Raw genomic sequence first — 21,665 nt, 5'->3', positions numbered from 1 at the left:
ACTCACTACAGACTGTTTACCAAAAATCTGCTTTCATCTTTCGGAGGTGGAGATCATGACTGTCAGAGTTTGACTGGAATGAGCCCAGCACCTTTCCAGATTGAATGTTTTCTTGTCTTTTATCACTGCTGACAGTCACACCTGTCCATTTCCAGGGCCACTCATGTAGGTCCCTACTCCTTGCTTCACTGGATTGATGTCATTGGGCACTTGGCAGGTTTCTGAACTGAAATATGCATTATCAAATACCCACACAATTACTGACATCATCTTTTCCATTTTACCAAGTAGCTTCAGCCTTCCCTTAGGATTTTGGGATTTTTGTTTTGCCACAATTAGTGACTAAGTTTTCTAGCTATCACAAAACTGGTAGATGACCTTAGTGAGCAGTTAAGTTACAAATGGTGTATTTTTCTAGCTAACTTTCAGACCATTAACAAGAATATTCCTTCCATCCAAACAAACCATGTGATTACATAAATACAGTATTAATACAGATTACCTTACCCTCAATGACAGCTTGAAATCCTGGTGCCTTGTGATTTCTTTCATTGAGAGTTGCCCTCTGGGAGACTGCTCAAATGTTTCAAACAGTGCGCTTTGATTAGTTGGGTCAACACCAGGCATGTCTTCAGTAGAGATGGCTTTGGATTCCATCTTACCTTTTTTACATGTGCTGCTGCAGCTGGGAAGTCCTGGGAAGGAGTAAAATTGTATCTAAAAGTGAAACCAGAACTGAAATGCAGAAACATTCATTTTGGAGCAGAGAAAAATGCAATTTAAGCCTGAAAGGAATTCTTTCAGGATATTCCACATGCACCAACTATGAAGGTTAGCATTAAGCATAGGAAAAGGATGGGGAACAAATTCAGAGAGGGATATCTATGCCTGCAAATGAAATTCATTGTTCTAGTAGTTTTCCATTGGAGGAGCTGCCAGAAGACAACCTGGCATGGGGAGGGGGTTGTATCGTATCAAAGGCTGAAATGCAAATTTATAGTATTTATAGCAATCAGCTACAGGCAAAGTGACTGCCCAGATGAAAGGGGCCCAGAACACATTTGGGGTTTTTCTCTCTGACTGCTGCTTCACTGCAAGAGTCTAAAAAGCTACCTGAAATTCTGGGATGGGACTTGCAGTGGCTTCTTTTCCAGTATTTCCAGTTGGGTCTTGCAGAATTCTTTAACCTCGGCTTCTCAAGACAGCCAGAGCCTGTGTTAACAACACTGTCCACCACACTACTCTTAGTGGAGAATGGCTCCAGGTCCAGCTCTGATTGAGAATAGTGGGGAGACACTGCTACAGCTGCTATTGCTTCTTGGTTTGGGTCTTTTGGTTCTAGAAGGCAGGGAGAGGGCTTGCTACTGGACTCTGTCGCTTCAGTTTCGCTCTGAAAGACCACAGATCTGGATGGAAGAGCCCACCAGGTGTCAACAAGGGGGTGGCAGCAGCAAATACACCTTTTATATGCTAATGAACAGCATATACCATCACAGCAACAGTGGAAATGTAGCCAGCAAGGTGAGCAGAGTAAGCAATGCTTGGCAAGGCTATGTACAGCCCAAACAGGAATCAGGGCTGGTTTAGGACTGCAGGAAAAATTACAAGATTTGGTGTCCAGATTTTCTCTGGTCTTCACCCTGCTGGTGAGGGGCATGTGGATCATCTCTACAATCCTCTCCCACAGGCTAGGAGGGATCCACAGAGCAACACCTCGTGGGAGTTTCACTCTCTTTCCATTCCAGAACTGGACCATAATGTCTTCATCTTCTGAGGCTGTTGAGAGAAAAGGGAAGCCATCAGCATCTGGCCTGCCTAGGCAGTGGGTATACAAAGAGCAGGTTTTCAGCTTCACACACTGCTCCTGTCAAGAAGTAGGATCAGCTATCACCCCTCTTTGTACTACTTCATGGAGGGTGGAGTGGGCAGCTAGGGCACCATCGGTGTGACAGCAGGCCTGGTAGCATCTTTCCTCCCATTTTATCATCAGATGAAGAAAATGTTGACGGAGTAACTTCTGTTGTTACTGCCCAAGTCAGCAGTAGCACTTTGAGAACAGTATTTTGGTAAGTCAGTGGAGCTTGACTGTCAGGCATGGGGAAAAATGAATGAGCTGTTGAAATCTCCTACATTTGAGAGACAAAATCACCCCCAGGTGTACAATTTGTTACAAACGTGACCATTCAAGCTTCAAGGGTGGGTGCTTTCTGAGAGCTGCCTCACTTGTATCCCTCATGAAAAGGCTCCTGTCCTACACATGGCAGAGACAGTCTCATCAGAACAGACAGGAAACAGCACCTCCACGGACAAGGAAGATGACATTTTTATGGGTCACAATTTCCTTAGGGTCAGACCAGTGAGGTGACACTCATATCCATCAACAAGTCCCACCAGCTCCTGCAAGCTTTAAGCAACACTAAACTGTTGCCTGCACTGGTGTTTCTTGGGCAGTAACACTATGACAAGAGTTTATCATGGCAGTCTCATTCATGTTCTGGAGCAAGGCAACGAGGAAGAGGCAGCATCTTACTTACCTCGCAGGGGGTCCCTTGTTTCGATGCCCATGAGGACGGTTCCTGGACCATACCTGGCCATATCTGGCTCCCAGGGTGCCAGCACTTTGTCTCCAGGGAGTAAGGAGTGCTTCATCCTGTTCATGTATTCCAGGATGTCATCCTTTGCTGTTTTTTGCACACACACTGGATGCCTTCCTCGTGACACAAGTGGTTTGGCAAATTCTACCAGGAACATGCCTCTTTCACTCTGTTATCAGGAACAAAATGATAATTCCTCTGAAAAACAGCCCATAATGTGTCAGGCCATGTAACCTTCACCAGGAGGCCATTCTGTGGCTAGGTCAAAACACCAAGCAAGTCCGGTAACTAAACAGTGTGCAGTGTTAGTCCAGCACTGAGACAGCCAGAAGTACTTTGGTGAGGCTCACCAGAAAGCAGACTGAGTGAAGCATATATACAGATTCACTGCTGCTAGGACCTTTATTTTCTTCCCCAAGAGAAAAACCTATAGATGGAGTGCAACTGATTTCAAAAACAGCCTGTGTGCACCAGATAAAAAGGGACACTGAAGCTGTTCAGGCTATTCTTTGTTCATGTCCAAGTCCTTCTTCACTACATGCAACACTAACTCTGCTTCTTGGGAGGGGTTGTTGAGAATTTTTATTTTCATTTAAATGCAGGCCTGTCAAGAAGCTTTCCATCAACAGTGAAATGAGGTACTTCCCCATTCTTCAGAAAGAATAGGCTCTTTTTTCTGTTAAGTTTGAAGTGCTAACAGACTAATGAATTAAAGCTTTCACTAACATTTCTGAAAAGACACTGAGCCACTAGTGTGTAGCTGACTCAAGCTGGAAGTGTGTACATAAAACACTAGTGCTTTTCCTGTGCTGTTGATGGTTATGTGTCTACACACAACAGTGGCTGGTACACTGCTCACACTCTCCGCCTGAGCCTGGCTGAATGCCTAGAGCCAGCAGAAGCAAGGGGCCTGCTTTTGCAAGCTGCACAACAACACTGTTCTCACCAGGAAGTGGGAGTTTGGGGGGCACCCATCTTCTGCACAAGATGAGAATCCCTGAAACATGTCAGCTCACTCCTAGAAATGGACTCAGTAAAGGCAGCTGAGCAGAGGACAGGTCTGATCAATATTAGTTTATTGATGCCTGAGGCTGTGCTGGATGCAAGCAGCTCACCCAGCCAGGCAGCAGCAGGTGAGGACAGCCTGGAATCAGGCACATTGGGAGCTTTATAAATCAACATAACCATAAGCATCAGCTGTCCTGATGATCTAATTCATGCACCAGCTGAAATCAAAACTGCTACACTAAACTCAGGTGGTGCATGAGGGCTGCTGGTGGACTGGACACCCTCTTAAACCTACCCATGACTACTGCACAGCAACAGCCACTCACCTCTTTCTCCTCTTTTATTGTACCACGATAATAAAATCCATCCTGTTCCCCTCTCACCAACACAGGGATGTTGCTGCCTAAGCCCAATGAGCTCCCCAAAGTGCTCAGCCTCTTCTCTGCTGGGCTAGGAGAGCAGAGACAGTGGCTAAGCCATTGGCACCTTGAAGAAAAGAAAATGGGTCAGCACTGGGAGAAACACATTCTGTATCTCATTTATAAATAAATAAATACATAAATATTGCAAGAGTTAAGAACTGAATCACTCCACCTCATTTTGTAGCGGTCCCACAGGCCAAAACACATGGAAGAAACAGAGAACTTGCTTGTGCTCAGACAATTCCTTTCTCGTCAGAAAAAAAAAATAATCAGTGCCTGTTTTTACCCAAATTTCTTTGGGTTTGGGTTTGGGTTTAAAGGAAGTGAGCCAGGAGCATGCTGGAATCCTGGGCCAGCATTACCTGTACTAGCCTCTTTGCTGTCTACACCACAAGCCAACACAACCCTTAGGTCAGGAGAAAGAATCCACCCCCAGCACAGAGCACTGTAACTGATGGTTTACAGTGGGGCATTCAAAGAAAAACAGAAAAGTAGAAAAGCAGACAACAAAATTGCTGGTTGACAACAGGTTCAAGTTCAAAATAGGAAAAATAATCCCTTGTCACAAAGCATTAGAAATATTTCACTGAAGACAGCGGCAAATGCAAGATACTTTCATTTATCCAAATAATACTAAAGGAATGTTTCATAGGAGGTTTACTCAGGCTCTCCTTTTCATGATTTTCAGGGTAGCAAATCATTTTAGTTAATACCATCTAAAAAACTGCCAGCACAGGGGAGGTGAAAGCTCAAATGATGTTCAAGCTGCTAATTTATTAATCTGACACACTAGCCTGTTTTATCCTATTAGATATCATGAAAAAAAGATGAATCACTGACTCAAACAAGAACTTGATTTTACCTCTGGGGGGTGAGTGGCTTGGTGATCCAGTCAGGATGCACTACAGAAGAGCTCCTGCAGCAGGGGTTGACAGCAGGTACCATGCTGGAGCATGAGAACTTGTGCAGGGCTGGCATTGCACTGCAATACTTGCGATCCATTGGCAGGAACCCTCCCGAATGAGCCATTCCTGCAAAAGTGCTACCCGCAGGACTCAGATTTGTTGGCAAAAAAAGACAACACACCAGCATTTTCCAACACCAGCAAATGCTTGTGCCTCAAGAACTCAGTAGGTTTTATTGTTTATTATAGCACAGAAAGAATTAATTCAAAATATCCAGACTGGCATTTGGTCAGATTGAACCAGTAGCACTGACTTTAGTGATCTTCAGTCACTCAAGTCCAGATCTGGCAGAGGGTCAGAAACAGCCAAAGAAACTGGAAGTGCCGTGAAAATTCCCAGGAAAGCAGTAACTGAACATTCCCTATTTTACAAGCTGAGACAGAAACTACAGCTCAAGTTGACAAGCTGAGGAAACGTGACAGTTTCTGAATGCGATGTTAGATTGCAGCTGCCTGTTACTTGTTTTATTTATAGTGATGTATTAAGAGGAAATATTTTGATCTCTCAGCTGTCCTGTCATGTTTTCTAACAGCAGGATTATGGCTTGCCATGAGAAAGAATTAGATGCTTAGATTTGACAAACAATAACTGTTCAGATGCCGTCATACTAGGATTGATTATGTGATGCTATCTCTGGTAAGCTGACAAGCCTCTTTTTTTTTTTCCTTTTTCTAACATTGCTTAGAAGTGTTTAGCATGGCTCAGGGTAACTGTCTAATTTACTTTACAAAACATAGTTTAAGCATTCATACTAGCTTTAAACAATATTTTGTCTCTTTATCTAAAATATATGATCTGAGAGTAATTTTTATGAGGGCTCACAGATATATGTAATTTCAGAAAACTAGTACACCAAACCCAGCAACAAGAGTGGGTTAACTGCAGCAAAATGTGGTTTTAAATCACAACCCAACACAATACATTCACTTGTTTCACAACTACACAAGCTCCCCTGCTCCCCTATTATAAACCAAAACAAGGTGGAATCAGTAATACTTTGTAAAGAAATACAGTATCAATTCTACCTTAAAGCACATTTTAAACCCACTCAGTGCCATTACTGCTGACAGATCTCCTATTTCTGCATAAATCGGGACACAACACTTCGAGAAAGTTTTTCCTGAGTGACTCCAAGTACTTTGCCACAGCAGCATTTCAAACTTACCAGCTATTGATACCACTCCATTTGGTGGATTTGGATTTAGTCCCAATGCAGAAACCTTGTCCTTTTGCTTGCTTGACGCAGGAAGCCGTTTGCTGCCAGTGTTTCCCAGTTGCTATGGAAGCTGCCACAGTTATTACCACCAGGATCAGACACTCTGACCTTACAGTTAAAAAACAGTGGAACGTGTCTACAGAGACCATTTGTCTGCCATGCATCCGCTCAGTTTTCAGCTCCCCATTGATCCAGATACTGCATTGCAAGGCTGCAGGGGCAGAGAAGGAAGGATAAGAGGGTGCAGTGTCCTCTGGGCTTTCTGCCTACTATTGTAGAGCAAAAAATAGTAGCTCAGATTTAGGGGGGGATGTGGGGGAAACAACAAAAAAAAAAAAATCAAGGTGTGACTAATAAATTGAAATGTGGACAGAACAGTTGAAGCTGAGACAGAGGTGAAATTGCTTTAGAAACATTTCCTTTTCATAAATAAAGGGGAGGGATTGATGATTTTTACCCTATTCCTGCAAAGGGCATAGCAAGACCATGCCAGAATACTGTGTAGAAATCTACCTGTCAATCTCTACTGTGATCCCTAATCTTCATTTTTTCTTTAAAAAACGTTAACTCTTCCTTCCTTTTTGGTTGTTCTGGTTTGGTTTTTTTTACAGGGGAGAAGTACTTAACTGCATTTTGTAGGCATTTCTCAATTCACTGCTAAAAAGCCAAAAGCAGATGACTGCAGTTAGGGAGGATACAGTGCTTAGGAAGCCTGTAATATTTGCTCTACATTCTGCTGCACTCACAGACTACCTGCTCTCATGCTGTCAGCAGAATTGTTGTTCAAGACCAGTGATACAATTCCCTTACATACTGCAAATGTTAAGAACATGTTGCCAGTTTTAAGCTTAACTCTCTTCACCATCTTCACATGAATCTATTCTAGATCACTTAGCTGACACCATCAATACTATAGAGGAACAGAGAGAGGTCAGAGAAGACCATCCCAGACCTCAAACACTATCAGTGAGTCCTGAAAAAAAAATTCTATTGCAGGATTTTTTTCCCCAAGGCCAAGACCTTGCCAAACCCCCTTTTATACTGTGCACTGTATGAGCAGTCCTACTAATTTTTAAGGGTGCTGATGGCTGAAGAACCCAATTTCCAACACAAATTGGGCCAAGTCAACATTTGTTAATGGGATTAAAATACCTATTTATAAGAAAAAGATGGAACAGTCCATTTCAAGATGTTCTGCTCTTCCTATATTCAGTAACTCTAATTCAGAAAGCTGATACCCCCTCCCCCCCACCTCTTGTTATTTTCCCCCTTTTAAATTAAGTTATCCTTTCTGCGGGCATATAACAATGTTCCTGGAAACTTTCATAAAGACCCTTTAAGGGAAGTGTTGGCAATTACACAAAGAATATTTTAAGAAGACTAAATCAGTAACATGGCAGAAAATGAGAGGAATCTCAGTCCATCAGTGGAAAGCTTTTATTTTAAAGCACGAAGGTTGTAATGATACATACATTACTTGACTCTTACAGCTACTATATTTTTGGTCTGGTGACAGTTCTAGAAGTTAATCAGCTAACTTAGGCCATTCAGATGAGATTTTCCCAGTTATCTTTTTCATATCTAAGTGGAGCTACTATCTGAAAAATGAGAACTCTTTTCTGTGGGCTGATACAGATGTGTGCTATGATCCGCTGCCAAGACATGCCAGGAAGGTGCACATCATTACTAATACAGTGGCTACTTCGTTCCCAGACAGGATACCTTTTGCTTGGTTTGGAATTGTTTAGATAGTCTTTAAAAACTGGTTTTGTTTAGTTGCTTTAGGTGCCTGGCTTGGCTCCACAAGGCTTTTCTCTGCCACCAGAGAGTCGCTGTACAGAAGAGACTGCAGGTAGCTAATGTATTTTATTGCAGCACGGAGCGTCTCCACTTTGCTGAGCCGCTTCTCCAAGTACTCCTTGGGCAGGTGGTGCCTCAGTTTAGCGTAGCCTTCATTGACACATTTAACCCTCTGTCTTTCCCTCTCATTCCTCTTTCTGATGAAAGCTGGCCCATAGGACCCATCGCTTCTGTGGTAACTGGAATGGGGCATTTGGTAAGGAAAAGCGCAGGGCTCACTGTAGAAGTTCTCCCTGATGAGGTGCTCAGACATGAAAGGCAGGAACGACAAATCTTCAGAGCAAGTGACCTGGTTTGGTGTTTCTGGATACATGTGAAACATGACCACTGCATCAGCACAGAAAGGCCTAGCCAGCTGTTTGTGCTGAGTCTCAGCACAGATGGGCAATTTGTCCACGAAGTTACTGTAGCTTTTGCCATCCATCAGGTTCTGTTTTTAACCTGGAAATGCATAACAACCTCATAGTTTAAGCAATTCATACCGAACAGCAAAACTCACCTGGACTTACCAACATTTGATATTGCTGGCACATTTCAGGAGAGACTTCTAATGCATTTTCTGACATTTCAGAATGGTGTTGGAATATTATTACACAAGGCAGACAATGTCCCATTGGAAATACAAGACAGTGCAAGTCAGCAGCACTGATTAGAAATAATTCACAATATATTTTAAGACAAAAAAAGCCACTAAAGCTTCCTCAGCTTAGAAATGGAGAGCATCTACCTTTATGTGCTCCACATAAGTCTAGCTTGCTCCAAATTCATCAAAACTTACATCTCTACAATAATAAACAAAGCAGGCCAACATCTGAGGCATTCTCTTCACTCGCTTTTCCTCCTTGAAAAAAAATAAATCTACAATTCGAGTAATAGATTCCCTATCTTGTCATTCACTCTATTATCTTAATTAGATGGAAAAGTTGTGCAGGGAATGCACCACTTAATTTTAAGACTGTCAGGTATTACATCCATTCTACATAAAAGGATTTACAAAAAGTTTAGTGGACGAATTTCTGCTGCATGTAGCATCTCCTTGGGTCCTTGTGCTCCTTTTGCACTCACTTGCATTTTAAACACAGATGAAATACTAAATGCAATCCTGCTCAGAGAGGATTCTTAAATAATTTATTTATTAAAGGAAAAAATGCATGTCTTAATAATGTTCTTCCAATTACAAATTATTTTACTAAGAAGGGACTGCATGTAGTTGTTGGGGCACTGCTAGAAAGCCGTAACTCAGCCTGGCCTACTAAAACCACATCCCCTCTCTTCAGAGCAGCATTACAGCATTCTTAACTACCCAAATCACCCTTACACATTTATTAGAAAGATAATCTTGCAGCATTTTACATGAAGCTACATTACAGTGCTTTCCCAATAATTATTCAAACACCTAAATATCAGCATAACTGTAATGACTGTTACTTAATAGTTACTTTTCAAGTAACTAAAAATAGCTAGTTGTTGTAAAATAATTACTATGATCCATCCTCACAGACTGCAAGCAGTACTTGCCTGCACAAAACTTAGCAAAAAATGCTCTGTATCACCAATCACTTCCAGACATAGTTTCATACATTGCTGTTTAACACATCTGGATTATATTTACATCCTCTAAAGCAGAAAACATACCTGAACATTAAACTAGGTTACTAGAAACTGTTAAATTCCACACTCACAAAAATCTTGCAAAGCTTCAAATGTTAGGACCACGGTTCCATAATGTAAATGGAACCCTCTTAACCCCAAAACCTTGTGAAGGATTTTTTCAGCATTTTCTAATGACTTCATACCTGCCACGTTTAATACAGAGAATTTTTACACAGTATGAACTTATTCTCTCAAAAATGCCTCTGTATTCATGTTGTCTTTCCTTAATGCACACAGATCTCACAGCAGAAATCCTGTGAGCTAGGAATTCATTTACAGCAGGTACTTCAGTGAGTAGGCTGACAGCATGAATACACATCCATTTTACGTTAATATGCATGCTGAAAATCATGGGGGAATATATACACTCTAGCAGACAGTCATCTTTCCCTTCTCTGCTTTCACACATTGAATTATTTTCTGAAAACATTCTACTGATAACAGTTTACTGATAACACTTTACAAACATTGGCTGAGGAAAAAAAGTCTGTTACACAGCAAAACCCCCAAACTTTGTAGAAAAACATCAGTAGAGAGCGAGAAGCCAAAACCAATACAGACCTTTGACATACTTACAATATTTGTTGCTTAGTACCAAGAGATCTGCTGCATAACAGCATTACACAAACCAGTTACCTGCTTCTCCACTATCTGCACGAAGTGCAAAATGCAAGTGTTAGTACCATTTTTCTTTTAGACCAGACACTCACCAATTTTCAAATGAAAGTAAAATCCAAGGAAACAAGACATGCTATTTTAAGATTGATAATACCTGAAAATAGCTGAATAATATTTAAAAAAAAAATTTAATGTTCAGTTTTTCTTACACTTTGTTAAGAGATCATATTAAGCACAATTCTTTAACAAGCTAGAAAACACTGTCACTTAATAGCTGGTAGAAGACATTATAAAAAGACTGATACTCAGTGAAGATCTGCTGCTAGACACAGCAATACCCAAGTCTCTTACCTGAATAACGTAGCCTGTTCCACTGAGTCAATGATTGCTGCAATTTATAGTCAATTGACAACATGCAAACTAGCTTACAGTTAGATCTGCTTATTTCTGGTTTGGCTTTTCCACCCACACCACAGCTATGATGGCAACAAAACTTGGCATTAAGGGCTAGAAATTTAAAAACTGGATTGAACACAACCAATTACCTGAAAAAAAACTGATCAGGAATGTACTTTGTTTACTTCCTGCACGTATTCTGTTACACTTTACTAAAGTACTATTTTCTTTTATTGGCATCTTGTACTTTAATGTCCAAATACAAAAATCAGCTAAATTGTAGTTAAACATTCACCATCAAGGCATAAGCAAAGTAATTTTCATAGCCTCATTCTGAATTTATTTAGAAGAAATTTGTGATGGGTTTGTCTCCAGATTACAGGTAGGGCACACAGATTAACATGCTCAAATATAACCTTCATTAGACATGATTTTGGGAAATTCCTTTAGTGTTAAGAAATATAATACTATATAAAAGGTCTCTGCTAATGCACTTATGGAAGTAAGACAAAATTTGCAGTGAGCAATCAGTAGCAAGACAAACATTTTAAAGTTTTGCTTAACCTCAGAAGCGTAGTAGGGAGCAATCACTCTGTATAATCAAAGCCAGAGCTACATAGATGATACATAGGTCAGCTGTCCAGGTACAATGAAACAGGATACAGCTTCAAGACTCCTACATTTTACAGGATTACCTTGACACCTTAGGCTGTCTCATTATTAGGTCCTTCTACTAATCAAAGTAAAACCACACACAAAAATAATCCAAAACAAAAACAGTTCTATTTAAAGCTTTCATAATGCAGTATAAAATTAGAAATACTTGGATCTACTACCAAGAGAGCTACATAGAGAGGCTCATTGCTAGAGCTTTAAAGTGGTTCAAAGGAGATAAACCCAGGGCCAGGTACAAGGGCACAATCACTCCTGCTGGACACACTGGTTTTGGTACAAGTCAGGATGCCATCAGCCTTGGCCAGCTGGGCACACTGCTGGCTCATGTTCAGCTGGCCATCCATCAGCACCCTCAGATCCTCTTCCATCAGGCTGCTTTCCTGCTGCCCTTGGTGCCACAACATTGTGCTCTGCATTCTCCTTCCCATGCCATGCCTCATCAGAAAGGCAGCCAAGAGGTAGAACATGTATTAGAACAGGTAGACAGGCATGTATTCAACAAATTAATTACATTAGATTTCTTTAGGTGACCCTAGGTATATCACTGTCATAACCATTGACAGTGATGACTTATCAGGGTGTGATATTGAACAAAGGAACTGAACCCAAGTATGGAATTTTTTTTTTTTGTCTTGTTAGTCCATCTTGTGCCTTTATTTAATTATTTTGTTTTCAGAACGAATCCTCCACCTCCACCAATTAGCTACTCATTGTAATTCCATTTTTGGAAGGCTACAGTACTGAGAAGAGAATGAGGCTCTGTATCTGCAAAGGAGCTGCAGTCAGTGCACATGTTGTTATGCAGTACCTATGTTTCCACTCATGACCTGGCAGAGCTATGTGAACAGGTACAGTTTATTATCCATGCTGTGGGATAAGCAAGCCAAAACTGCACCCAGCAACACAGAGTACTGCTCCATGTACTATTCTCTTCCACAGTGCACCTGAAAACAAAGACAGTAATGTAACAACATAAGAACAGCTAAATTTGAGTCAGGGATTAAGAACTTTCTTTCAGTTAGCAATTGGGTGAGCCTCTCTTTTCTTTATCTGAGCACCAAACAAGAGCCTATTTCTACTGTGAAGCATTTTCAGAGAAGTGCTTTTGCAGATGGCATTTACATGCAGGGTAGCAAGGGAGACAAATGAGATACAGGTAACACGCATCCATTTTTCAAAAATCAGTTTTATCTTTGATTGTTACATTCCAAAGGGGATATATGAAAGTTAGTCATCTAGCATAGTCTCTTCACACCTCTGAAGAGAGACGAGTACAGAATCACAGATAAAAAAATACACCTAACTCCCAAGATGACAGGTGCTAGAGAAAGCATGTGCCTCACACCATCAATCCAGACAAATGCAGGAAGATTTTTATAATAAATATTTCATCATATACTAACTCCTGAGACTTTACTCATGAAAAGGGAAAATATTTTAAGAGATATCATACACATACAATATATTAAGCTATTAAAACAAAATTGATGAAAATGCCAACACTGTCTTGATACTCACTGCATTTGAGTTTATCTACATCACAGTACTTTAATGTATGCAGCTCAAAGACTCAGTGTCCACTGAAGTTCTGCCTTCAATCTGCAAACATCACTTGAAATACAAGATTCTTGAAAGTATGAATGCAAGAAACCAAATGATGAATACAGCCAATTGGGATTTCATTCTCTGATATGAAAACTACACTGCAAGATTTAGATTTCCAGTACCCTAGCACTAGTCAGCAGAAAATCCAGGTATATTTACAAAAGGACTTTACATAAAGTGATTAGTGAGTTGCAAGTAATTATTGTGTTCCCAGGTACTTTTTAACCACATTAAGAGTAAAGAGAAATACATAGTTAAAAACCACCATAAAGTCACAACTGTAAATAAGGTACCACAGTGGCAATCCAAAGGTTTGTTTTCTTTTCAGTTTCATTAGCAAAAGCCATTTGAAAACGTAACTATTTCGGCTTTTGGTTAACTTATTTTTTTTCTCCATTGCTTTCACTCCAGTACATTCCTCCAAAGTTCAAATACTTCATTTATTTATTTTTTTTTTAAATCAACAATAAACCATTCAGTAAAGCATTTCTGAACTGGCAGGATCAGGAAGACATCAGTCCACTTGGCTTCCCTGGAGTCATTTTCACTGTAACACAATTAGCTCAGCACGACGTGACGGTCAAAGACAGATTTGCGTTGCTCTTGGACCTGGAGCTTCCAGCGCTGCTGGGCATACTCCACTTTGTTCAGCACATTGGCACGGCTCCGAGAGCGAGCCAGCACATCGTGTGCGTTTGCAAAAGGCTGGTGATCCTGCAATGCCAAAGATCAGGAGTTAGACCCCAGCAGTTCCACTGAGCAATTCCACAAGGTTTTTTGTTGTTACATTCCAAAGGGTGAGGCTGGTGGTTGTTGCGTTTCTTCTTGCAAAGTTAAACAAGCTGTCCCAACAAGCTGGTCAGTAATAATGACAAGCAAGCTTTTGAGCAGTTACAACTGCACTTCAATCTCTCATTCAAAGTAACTTAGAGAATCATAGCACCATTTCAGCTGAAAAAGACCTTTGATACCGCTGAGTAAAAGCACCCAACCCAATGCCACCACGGCCCACTGTGCCCACAGTTTTTGAGCACCTCCAGGGACAGTGACTCCACTACCTCCCTAGGCATCCCATTCCAGCGCCTGACCACTTTCAGTAAAGAAATGGCTCCCAATACCCAACCTAAACCTCTCCTGGAGTAACTTGAGACCACTTTCTCTTGTCTTATCACTTGTCACTTGGCAGGCCGACCCCCACCTGGCTACAACCTCTTTTCAGATAGTTGTGAGAGCAGTAAGGTCTCCCCTCAGTCTCTTCTTCTACTGACTAAACAATCTCAGTTCCTCCAGCCACTCCTCCACGATTTTCCCAAAGAGATCCAACTCCATTGTACTGTCAAACTGCTGCCTAGAGACATCATGGTGAGCTGCAAGATCAGAACAGTCTGGCATCTGTTAGCAGCGGGTGTGACTGAAGCCTAGAACAGACCAAGGCACTGGGAGCCTCCTGTTATTGCCATGAAGGCATTTAACTTTAAACCTGAATTAAAGAGTCAGTTCTCTGCCAGCTCTTGGCCATTTATTATCAGGCAGTTCAGGATATTCACACACAGTTTCTATATAAAACCAACACACTCTGATGTTTACCAAACTAAGCCTATTGTACTGAGCTGTCTAAAAGCAAAGTGTCAATACAGCTGCTTAAGTGACACAGCTCAACAATAACCCAGTGCTTGTTTAATATTTAGTTTGTCTGTTTTCTAACAGTACCTGCAAAGCTCTATTTTCTTCTACCAAATATAACCAAGTTATAAACTGTGAGAGTTGGAAGTGAACTTCTTGTTTGGCTATCAAACTCTTTTGGAAAAAGTCATGTTGCTAAAGCTATGTTAGAAAGCATCATCTATACAATACATAATGAACAAGGTTTCATAAGGTCTTACATTCCCTTCTTGTAATGGTACTGAAGGCAAGCTTATTCCATTTTTACCAAAAAAATTTTAAAAAACCTCACTGGGTTGGAGACTGGGAAACAAAGTCACCAATGGTTTAGTCCCTTTTGCCTCCCCAAAAAGACTGTTCTGTTGGAATATACCATCACATTCTGATTTCTAGTTGTAATGCCTATTTGCATTCCTAATCTGTTTCTTCTCTGAGAAAATAATCTGTCTAAAGATGCATAACTGAAGCAGGCCTCATCTTACTCCCTTCTAGCCCAGTGAAAATCGAAAGAGTAGCTTCACAGAAGTCATCCGACAGCTTTCTTTTTCTCTGCCTTCAGCAAAAGCACTTACACTGCCTGGAAAAAAAAGCTGCTCATCTCAAGTATTTACTGAAAAACTAACCATTCCAATCCTTATGTTAACCCAAATACACAAGCACTCTGGTAAACTCACCCCAATGTCTTCATCACTTTGTATGAGCTGAGAATGTCCAAAGAGACGTCTCTTCAGTATAGGTTCCACCAGTGTAAGGTACACCATGTACAGAAGAAGTAAGCCCAAAATAGACAGGTATATGATGATTGTAACCTACAAATGCAAGCACATCTTATGCCAAAATTGTGGCATAATCCCTCAGCAAGCAACAAGGACCAGAAGAGGTGTACATGCAAAGCCTGTCCATCTTTAGTAGTGTCATCCAATGACTTCAAAATCATTAACTACAACCCGGTATTAACAGGGTTTGGGGTAGACAGATGTTAGCTTGGAACAGTTTCTCTTAGTGAGGCCTTGCTAAAAATCTTATGTTATCCCTCTGCCATAACTTGGTGTTATGAATCTCAGCTCAAACAAGACAACTGTTCAGTTTGTCCATTAAATTGGGGTGACAAATTTGGGGGTTCCTCCATGGTCTCCACTCTCTAGCATGGATATGCATTCAAACAGTCACTAAGAGAAATGGGAAGGCAAAAAGCCCCCAAACTTCTGAAAGACCAACAAAGGAGTCTGTGTTATGAAAGAAGAAAAGATAGGCTGCATGATCTATTCACCCCAGCCTAGGACTTAGTTCTTATCCTATACAATAGGATAAGAATGTGAAGAATATAGAAACCATCTGTTAGAGCAAAGAGACAATTTCAGTCTTTTTAGCTTGCCAGAGTACAAAGAAAACTTCATGTATTCAAACAAGCTGAATAACAAGAGGCCCTCTAAAACAATAATGAAAACAAAGTTCAAAGCTTGACAAAATGTCCTAGAACACTCAGTTTCAGCAAGGTGTAAAACTTAGTCTCAAAATTGGAGATCTCAAAAAAAAAGGATCTCCAGCTCACTCCACCTACACCATCATGCTATTGTTACTACTCAAACTGTGAGTAACTACCATCAAAAAAAGTTAAACCTAGGGCTGATTTAGAAAAGTTTTCTTTTTATAAAGAATATTTCTCTAAAAGAAGATATATTTACTAACCAGTTAAAGTACTTAACATATGCCAACAGAACTACATTGTTTACCTTAATTGTGACAGAGCTTCTCTCTTCATATTTGCATTCACAACGTAAGCAGTAGGCTTCTACATCAGGTCCAGGGACAGGCATAGGCTCAACCACATGAAGACAATCACTGAAGAAAGAGAAAACCAGCTCAAAACTGACTGAGCAGTTTCTAGTTTACCTGTTCCACTATTCATGCAGACCCAACTGCATGAGTGAAGAAGCCACCTCTGCTTAACTTCAGCTGATCTAAACTGTAGATATCCAAGATTTTAAAAAACTAAATCACTACTCCACCATTATTTTACTTAAACAAGAAATGCTGCTACTGACAGCAGCAAGTTTTAAGACCTTTCTAACTCAATAAAATGTTCTTGGTTTTCAGTGAAAGTATTAAAGATGGCAGCATAACAAATTCAAGGACTTTCATTCCCTGCATGAATGCATCATTTGACACTGACATCACGGATGAAAGTAAATTCCAGCTTTTCTTCAACATACTCAAAAAGTCTTATTCTATCCTACTACTAAGGGAGATTAACCTCTCTTTGGTGTTCATGAACAGATGTTCTTTTGTTCTTTCCATTACAAGCTACAGACATGAAAAAAAAGAAGTCAGATGGGTTGTTTCTCTAAGCAACCAGAGAGTGAATAAAGAGCATTCAGTTTCCAAAACCTGGCCAGGATACAATTTTTTTTTTCAATCAAAATAATTTTATTTAAAAGACTACAAAATGTAAGTCAGTGCATGGCAAAAAGCGTGGCTGACAATCTTGTGGGCACTCTGTACCACAGCACTAAAATCCAGCTGCCACAAGACAACTGCTTCCACCAATAACTTTGCTAATTTAGATCTTTTTGCTGACTCAGTCTGGTTGTTCACACTTAGAACACCTGGGCCCCTGCAGAGCACTGAGAGAATAAAACTCATGTTTCACCCTTATTAACTCAATGTTAGCACAGTCAGAAGCAGGTAATGAAACAAAATGCCTGAAGTAAGAGCAGCAGCCTAGGAGCCAACGCTCTGCTGGGCTACATCACAATGTTGCAAACACATGCCCTGGCACTAACACATTTCTTGTATTTCTTCCTCACAACTAAAACTATTGAGTGGCATGTCACATCCTCTGGAGGGGAGCAGAAGGCTTATTACTCTCACTTATTTGAAAGAAGAATTACATTCTCCTCTGTGGAGGAGTGCAGCACTCAAGCTACAAAATAAAAAATGCATGGCAGTTACAATTATGCAATCTCTGTTGATATGATTGAAGGCTTGTATCAGTATGCTGCAGGAGCACAGCAGAAAGCTTGCATGTAACCTAAGTCTAATACTCACAGTGGTAAGTCTGTTACTGTGAATATATCAAATACTAACATTAGCATTTACTTTCTCCAGTGTTTCAAGTTGCTAGGAAATGTAAAATCTATCAGAAGCTTAGAATTTTGATGAGTTTCCTTGGACTGCAATTCCATGGCAATTTTAGAGGAAAACATACAGAGAGATGATCCTTTTATAAACAGTTCTCCCACTTGAACTGCCTCTACAGAACCACCTTCTCCCTGTGCCCAGAGTAACACCCCCAAGTTCTTCCAAGACAAGCCAGGCTAGTCAGAAGGGCAGCTTCTGCACAGACTTCCAGTTCACTCAGCTTGCAGACAAGGTGCTCTCCTCCATGGCTACCACTGTGGTCAGCTGCTACACATCAGTACTATCAAAGTATAAAATACCAACACCTTCCCAGTGGGTTGTTTAATCCTGTAAGTACTTAGGCATTGCTGTGCATCAAGATGGGATTGCTACATTAGTTCCAAACCTGAGACCAGAAGGGTAAATGCTTTTACTGGTATGAAAGCACCTCATCCCACACTGATGTTAGCATAACGTGCTGTTTGCCAGTCTGAAACTAAAGACCAGAACGCTCCAAATGAAAGAATATCATGACGCATATTACAGGTTAGCTTTAAAAATTAAATTTTCATTTCATGTCTGGACAAGCCAGCAGTAAATAGTCATTATACAGCACATAATTCATAATGACATTAAAAATGGATCTAGCTAAAGAATGGTGTACATCATCCAGATTTATTCAATGATAAGCCACTTGCACTGATGCAAAAACCATGGTGTTGTAGTTGTATGATTCACATAGACAATAATATTTGAGGTCAAAAAACAAGGGAGCTATGCTAACGTAACAGATCACTGTCATCTCCCATTCTTCCTTGGCCATGCCAAGGACAGTTCAGGCTACCTCATATAACTGCACTCTGGCTGCAACAGCCTCTAAAAGATAAAATGAGTTTCAAAAAGTGGAGAAAGAGGGGACCGCCAACTCCTGGTTCCATGGCCGTGCTCCCTTGCCTTTACACTAATTCACATAACTGAATTTAAACTTCTCTTCTATTACTTCTAAGTCTAAATAAATAACTAAACAGGCAAACAAGCAGACCAAAACAAAAGACAAGGTAAAACCCATGAATTGCAAGTATTGTCCCTTTCTAGAGATGAACTTTGGAGTACTTCTAAAAATGCAAGATATATAACTTCTCCTGGCCATAGGAGACCACCATAGGAGACTCATTTACAGTAACTACAGAACAAGTCTTTAACCAGTAAGACTGGATATAATTCTTTATGCCACACACACTCACCAGTCTTTCTGTGAAACATTTTTGTTGTAAATATTGCCTGAATGGTCTTTGTAAGGAGGGCAGATGCACTTACATCGGACATCTTCAGAGTTCTGGAAAGTAAACAGCAAGCTTAGAACAAATTCTCATCAGTAACCACAGCCAGATAGAGTTTTCTTCATGTAATACATGAAATATTTAATATAGACTACTCCCAAGTACTCAGGATTTCCTCCAAGTTTGAAAAAAACTTTTCAAAATCAATAAGCAAGCAGAGCACCTCATCAAGGCTCTGGCCAGTCTGATCTAGTGTGAGGTGTCCCTGCCCATGGTAGGGGGGTTGGAACTAGATGATCTTTGTGGTCCCTTCCAACCCTGACTGATTCTGTGATTCTAAGGAACATTTTAAAACAGCAAGCATTCTTCTCAAGAAAACCCTGAGGCTTAAAGTCACTTTTCTTTTTAAAAAATAACACAAATTCAGAAGTCACTAATGTTAGTGTACTAACTATTCAATTTGAAGAAGACTCCACAACAGACAGTGATAGGCTCACAATGAATGAAAGAATATTTACTCCAAATGGAAGTTGCCCAAAGAAATCTTTGTGGGTAATTCTGTCCTTCCTGACTTCAGAGAAACATCTGTAAGGAAAACTGTTACAGGGACTGTTACAACCTACAGTCTTCCCTTAAACAGCAACAGAGTATTATGAGGTAGAGAAAAATAGTGGGGAAAAAGACAAAAAAAAAGGAATTCCAAATTAAAGCAAGGTAAATGTGAAATGTGATGGAAATTCGTAAAAGTAAGTTTAGAAAAACAAGTTAAAATTTGCATAAGTAACAAGAGGCACTGCAGAAAGTGAGGAAAATGAACTGTTATGGACACTGAGAAAGAAGTAGCACCCAAAATTAACATTTAGATCACTCCCAGGAAAAAATTAATTTTAGAGAAAAATCACTTGGTGTAGAATTTTAAAATAGGCTAATTCCTTCCTTTCCCAAACTACACAAGAACTGAAAACCCTATAGAGAGAACACAGATGGCTAGCACGGGGTTATAGATGAAAGCATTCTCCAATTCAAACCCATTTATTTGAGCAAATGGTAAGAGACAGCGGATAACCATGGCTTACCTAAAGTTCAAGGCAATTCCTAACAGCATTACAGAAGAACTGTCTTAAGAAGCATTGGCAATAAACTTCTACGTCAAACAATCAGATCAAAGTAACATTAAGTAGGTTTAGGTCAGTTGAAAAATCTTCACTGTGATATCAAGTCACCTCTGGTCTCACCACAGAAAAGTCAAATAGCTGAAAATCATTCAGAAGGACAAAACTCAGACATATGGGTACTTCGGCACTGGGAAAGACTTTACTATGAAGAGATACGATGTTCTCTGTCAGTTGCACGTATTGACCGAGAAGGAGCAACAGCTGTATGTCTGCAATCACTCAACCTAGGTGAGGCAGCAGGAGCCGGCAGAGCCACCGAAGGACCCGCTCGGAAAGTTGAGCACGGCGCTGCAGAGAAGGCAAAAGGCGGACAGTCCCCAACCCCAGCCCAAACAGCCACAAGAACAGCACCTTCCTCTCCAACAAGGCCTACCCAGCACAAGTGTGACTGTCAGTCGTATTTTCGCGTGACAGCGTTCCCGGACACCACGTCGGAATTCTATACACTGCTACAAACCTACGGCTGGCGCAGGCACCGGCGCCGCCCGCAGCCAGGCCTCTCAGGAGGGCTCTCAGGACCCCGCGAACTCGGCGCCGCCGAGTAAGCGCTCTTACTCGGCGCTGCTCTTAGAGTAAGCGAGGCGGCAGCGATGCAGGGCAGCACCCGGTCGCGAACACTGGTCTCAGCCGCCTACCTAAAGCAGGCCGAGGCAGCGGAGGGGCGCCGAGCGACCGGCGGGGCGGAGGAAGGGAGGGCCCCGGTAGCGGGAAGTGGGAGTATCACCGTGATTAGCTCACCTTGGCCTCGGCGCCCAGCCCTACCAGAGCGGCCAGCGCCAACAGCGACCAAAGCCGCGCCCAGCTTCCGCAGCCGGCCGCCATGTCGGGCCCCAACCGCTTAACGCCGCCGCACCACCGCCTCCGGCCCCCCAGCGCCCGCCGCCATCACTTCCGCCTTCCGCCGGCCTCACGTGAGGCGCTGTCCCGCTGCGGTGGTGTCCCTGTGAGAACCGCGGTGCCGCCGCGTGGTTCCGGGGTGATGCCGTCCCCGCGCGTTCCGCGGGATGTGCTTCCCCGGGAGACGCGGCGGGCACAGCCGGCAGGGGCAAACCTGGCAGGCTTACTCTGCCGCCGAATCGAGGTTTTCGCCAAACCTCCGTTGTGCCCGGAGCGGTGCGATCGGCCCGGGCAACGGGCCTGGGCTAGCTATTACCCGCCGGTCCCTGCAGTTGGAACAGCCCCTGCTCGCAGGTGCTGGCATCGTGGCGGCATCCCGAGCCCCGGCCTGGTTATCCCCAAGAAGTGGCACAGCGGGAGCATTCGGGAGTACGGGAAGGAGCCGCTCTGCTTAGGCCAGTAAATGCTTTCCGTAGCGCTCGCTCCCTGCGGGCTGGGGTTTTGGAAGAAAAACAGGAAAGTGTTGAAATGGATTAAAAAATTGTCATAAACAGTGTTCTAAATAAGGCATTCAAGGTG

At 41.7% G+C, this 21,665-nt stretch overlaps 3 protein-coding genes across 3 annotated transcripts; all 3 read right to left on the bottom strand.

The window, feature by feature from the left end:
* Positions 1–548: 548 nt before the first annotated feature.
* C21H11orf16 (chromosome 21 C11orf16 homolog) lies at positions 549–5,053 on the bottom strand. The gene is given in 6 exon segments (XM_054390698.1): positions 549–695; positions 1,114–1,170; positions 1,172–1,776; positions 2,535–2,763; positions 3,929–4,088; positions 4,887–5,053. Coding segments are annotated over 6 exon segments (1,365 nt in total).
* Positions 5,054–7,949: 2,896 nt separating this feature from the next.
* Positions 7,950–8,492, bottom strand: ASCL3 (achaete-scute family bHLH transcription factor 3). The gene has a single exon (XM_054390635.1). It carries the CDS (start codon positions 8,487–8,489, stop codon positions 7,950–7,952), a length of 540 nt encoding a protein of 179 aa, XP_054246610.1. The 5' UTR covers positions 8,490–8,492.
* A 4,974-nt stretch (positions 8,493–13,466) lies between these two features.
* On the bottom strand, positions 13,467–21,071 carry TMEM9B (TMEM9 domain family member B). Its single transcript, XM_054390503.1, has 5 exons — positions 20,988–21,071; positions 19,039–19,130; positions 16,408–16,516; positions 15,349–15,483; positions 13,467–13,726 (listed from the first exon to the last, which is right to left on the bottom strand). Exons 1-5 carry the CDS (start codon positions 21,069–21,071, stop codon positions 13,571–13,573), a joined length of 576 nt encoding a protein of 191 aa, XP_054246478.1. The 3' UTR covers positions 13,467–13,570.
* Between the last annotated feature and the right edge of the window lie 594 nt (positions 21,072–21,665).

This window comes from Indicator indicator, chromosome 21 (genome assembly GCF_027791375.1).
Source record: "Indicator indicator isolate 239-I01 chromosome 21, UM_Iind_1.1, whole genome shotgun sequence".
Lineage (NCBI taxonomy): Eukaryota > Metazoa > Chordata > Aves > Piciformes > Indicatoridae > Indicator > Indicator indicator.
Note: the sequence above shows the minus strand (reverse complement) of the source record. Positions and strands in the feature narration are given on the sequence as shown.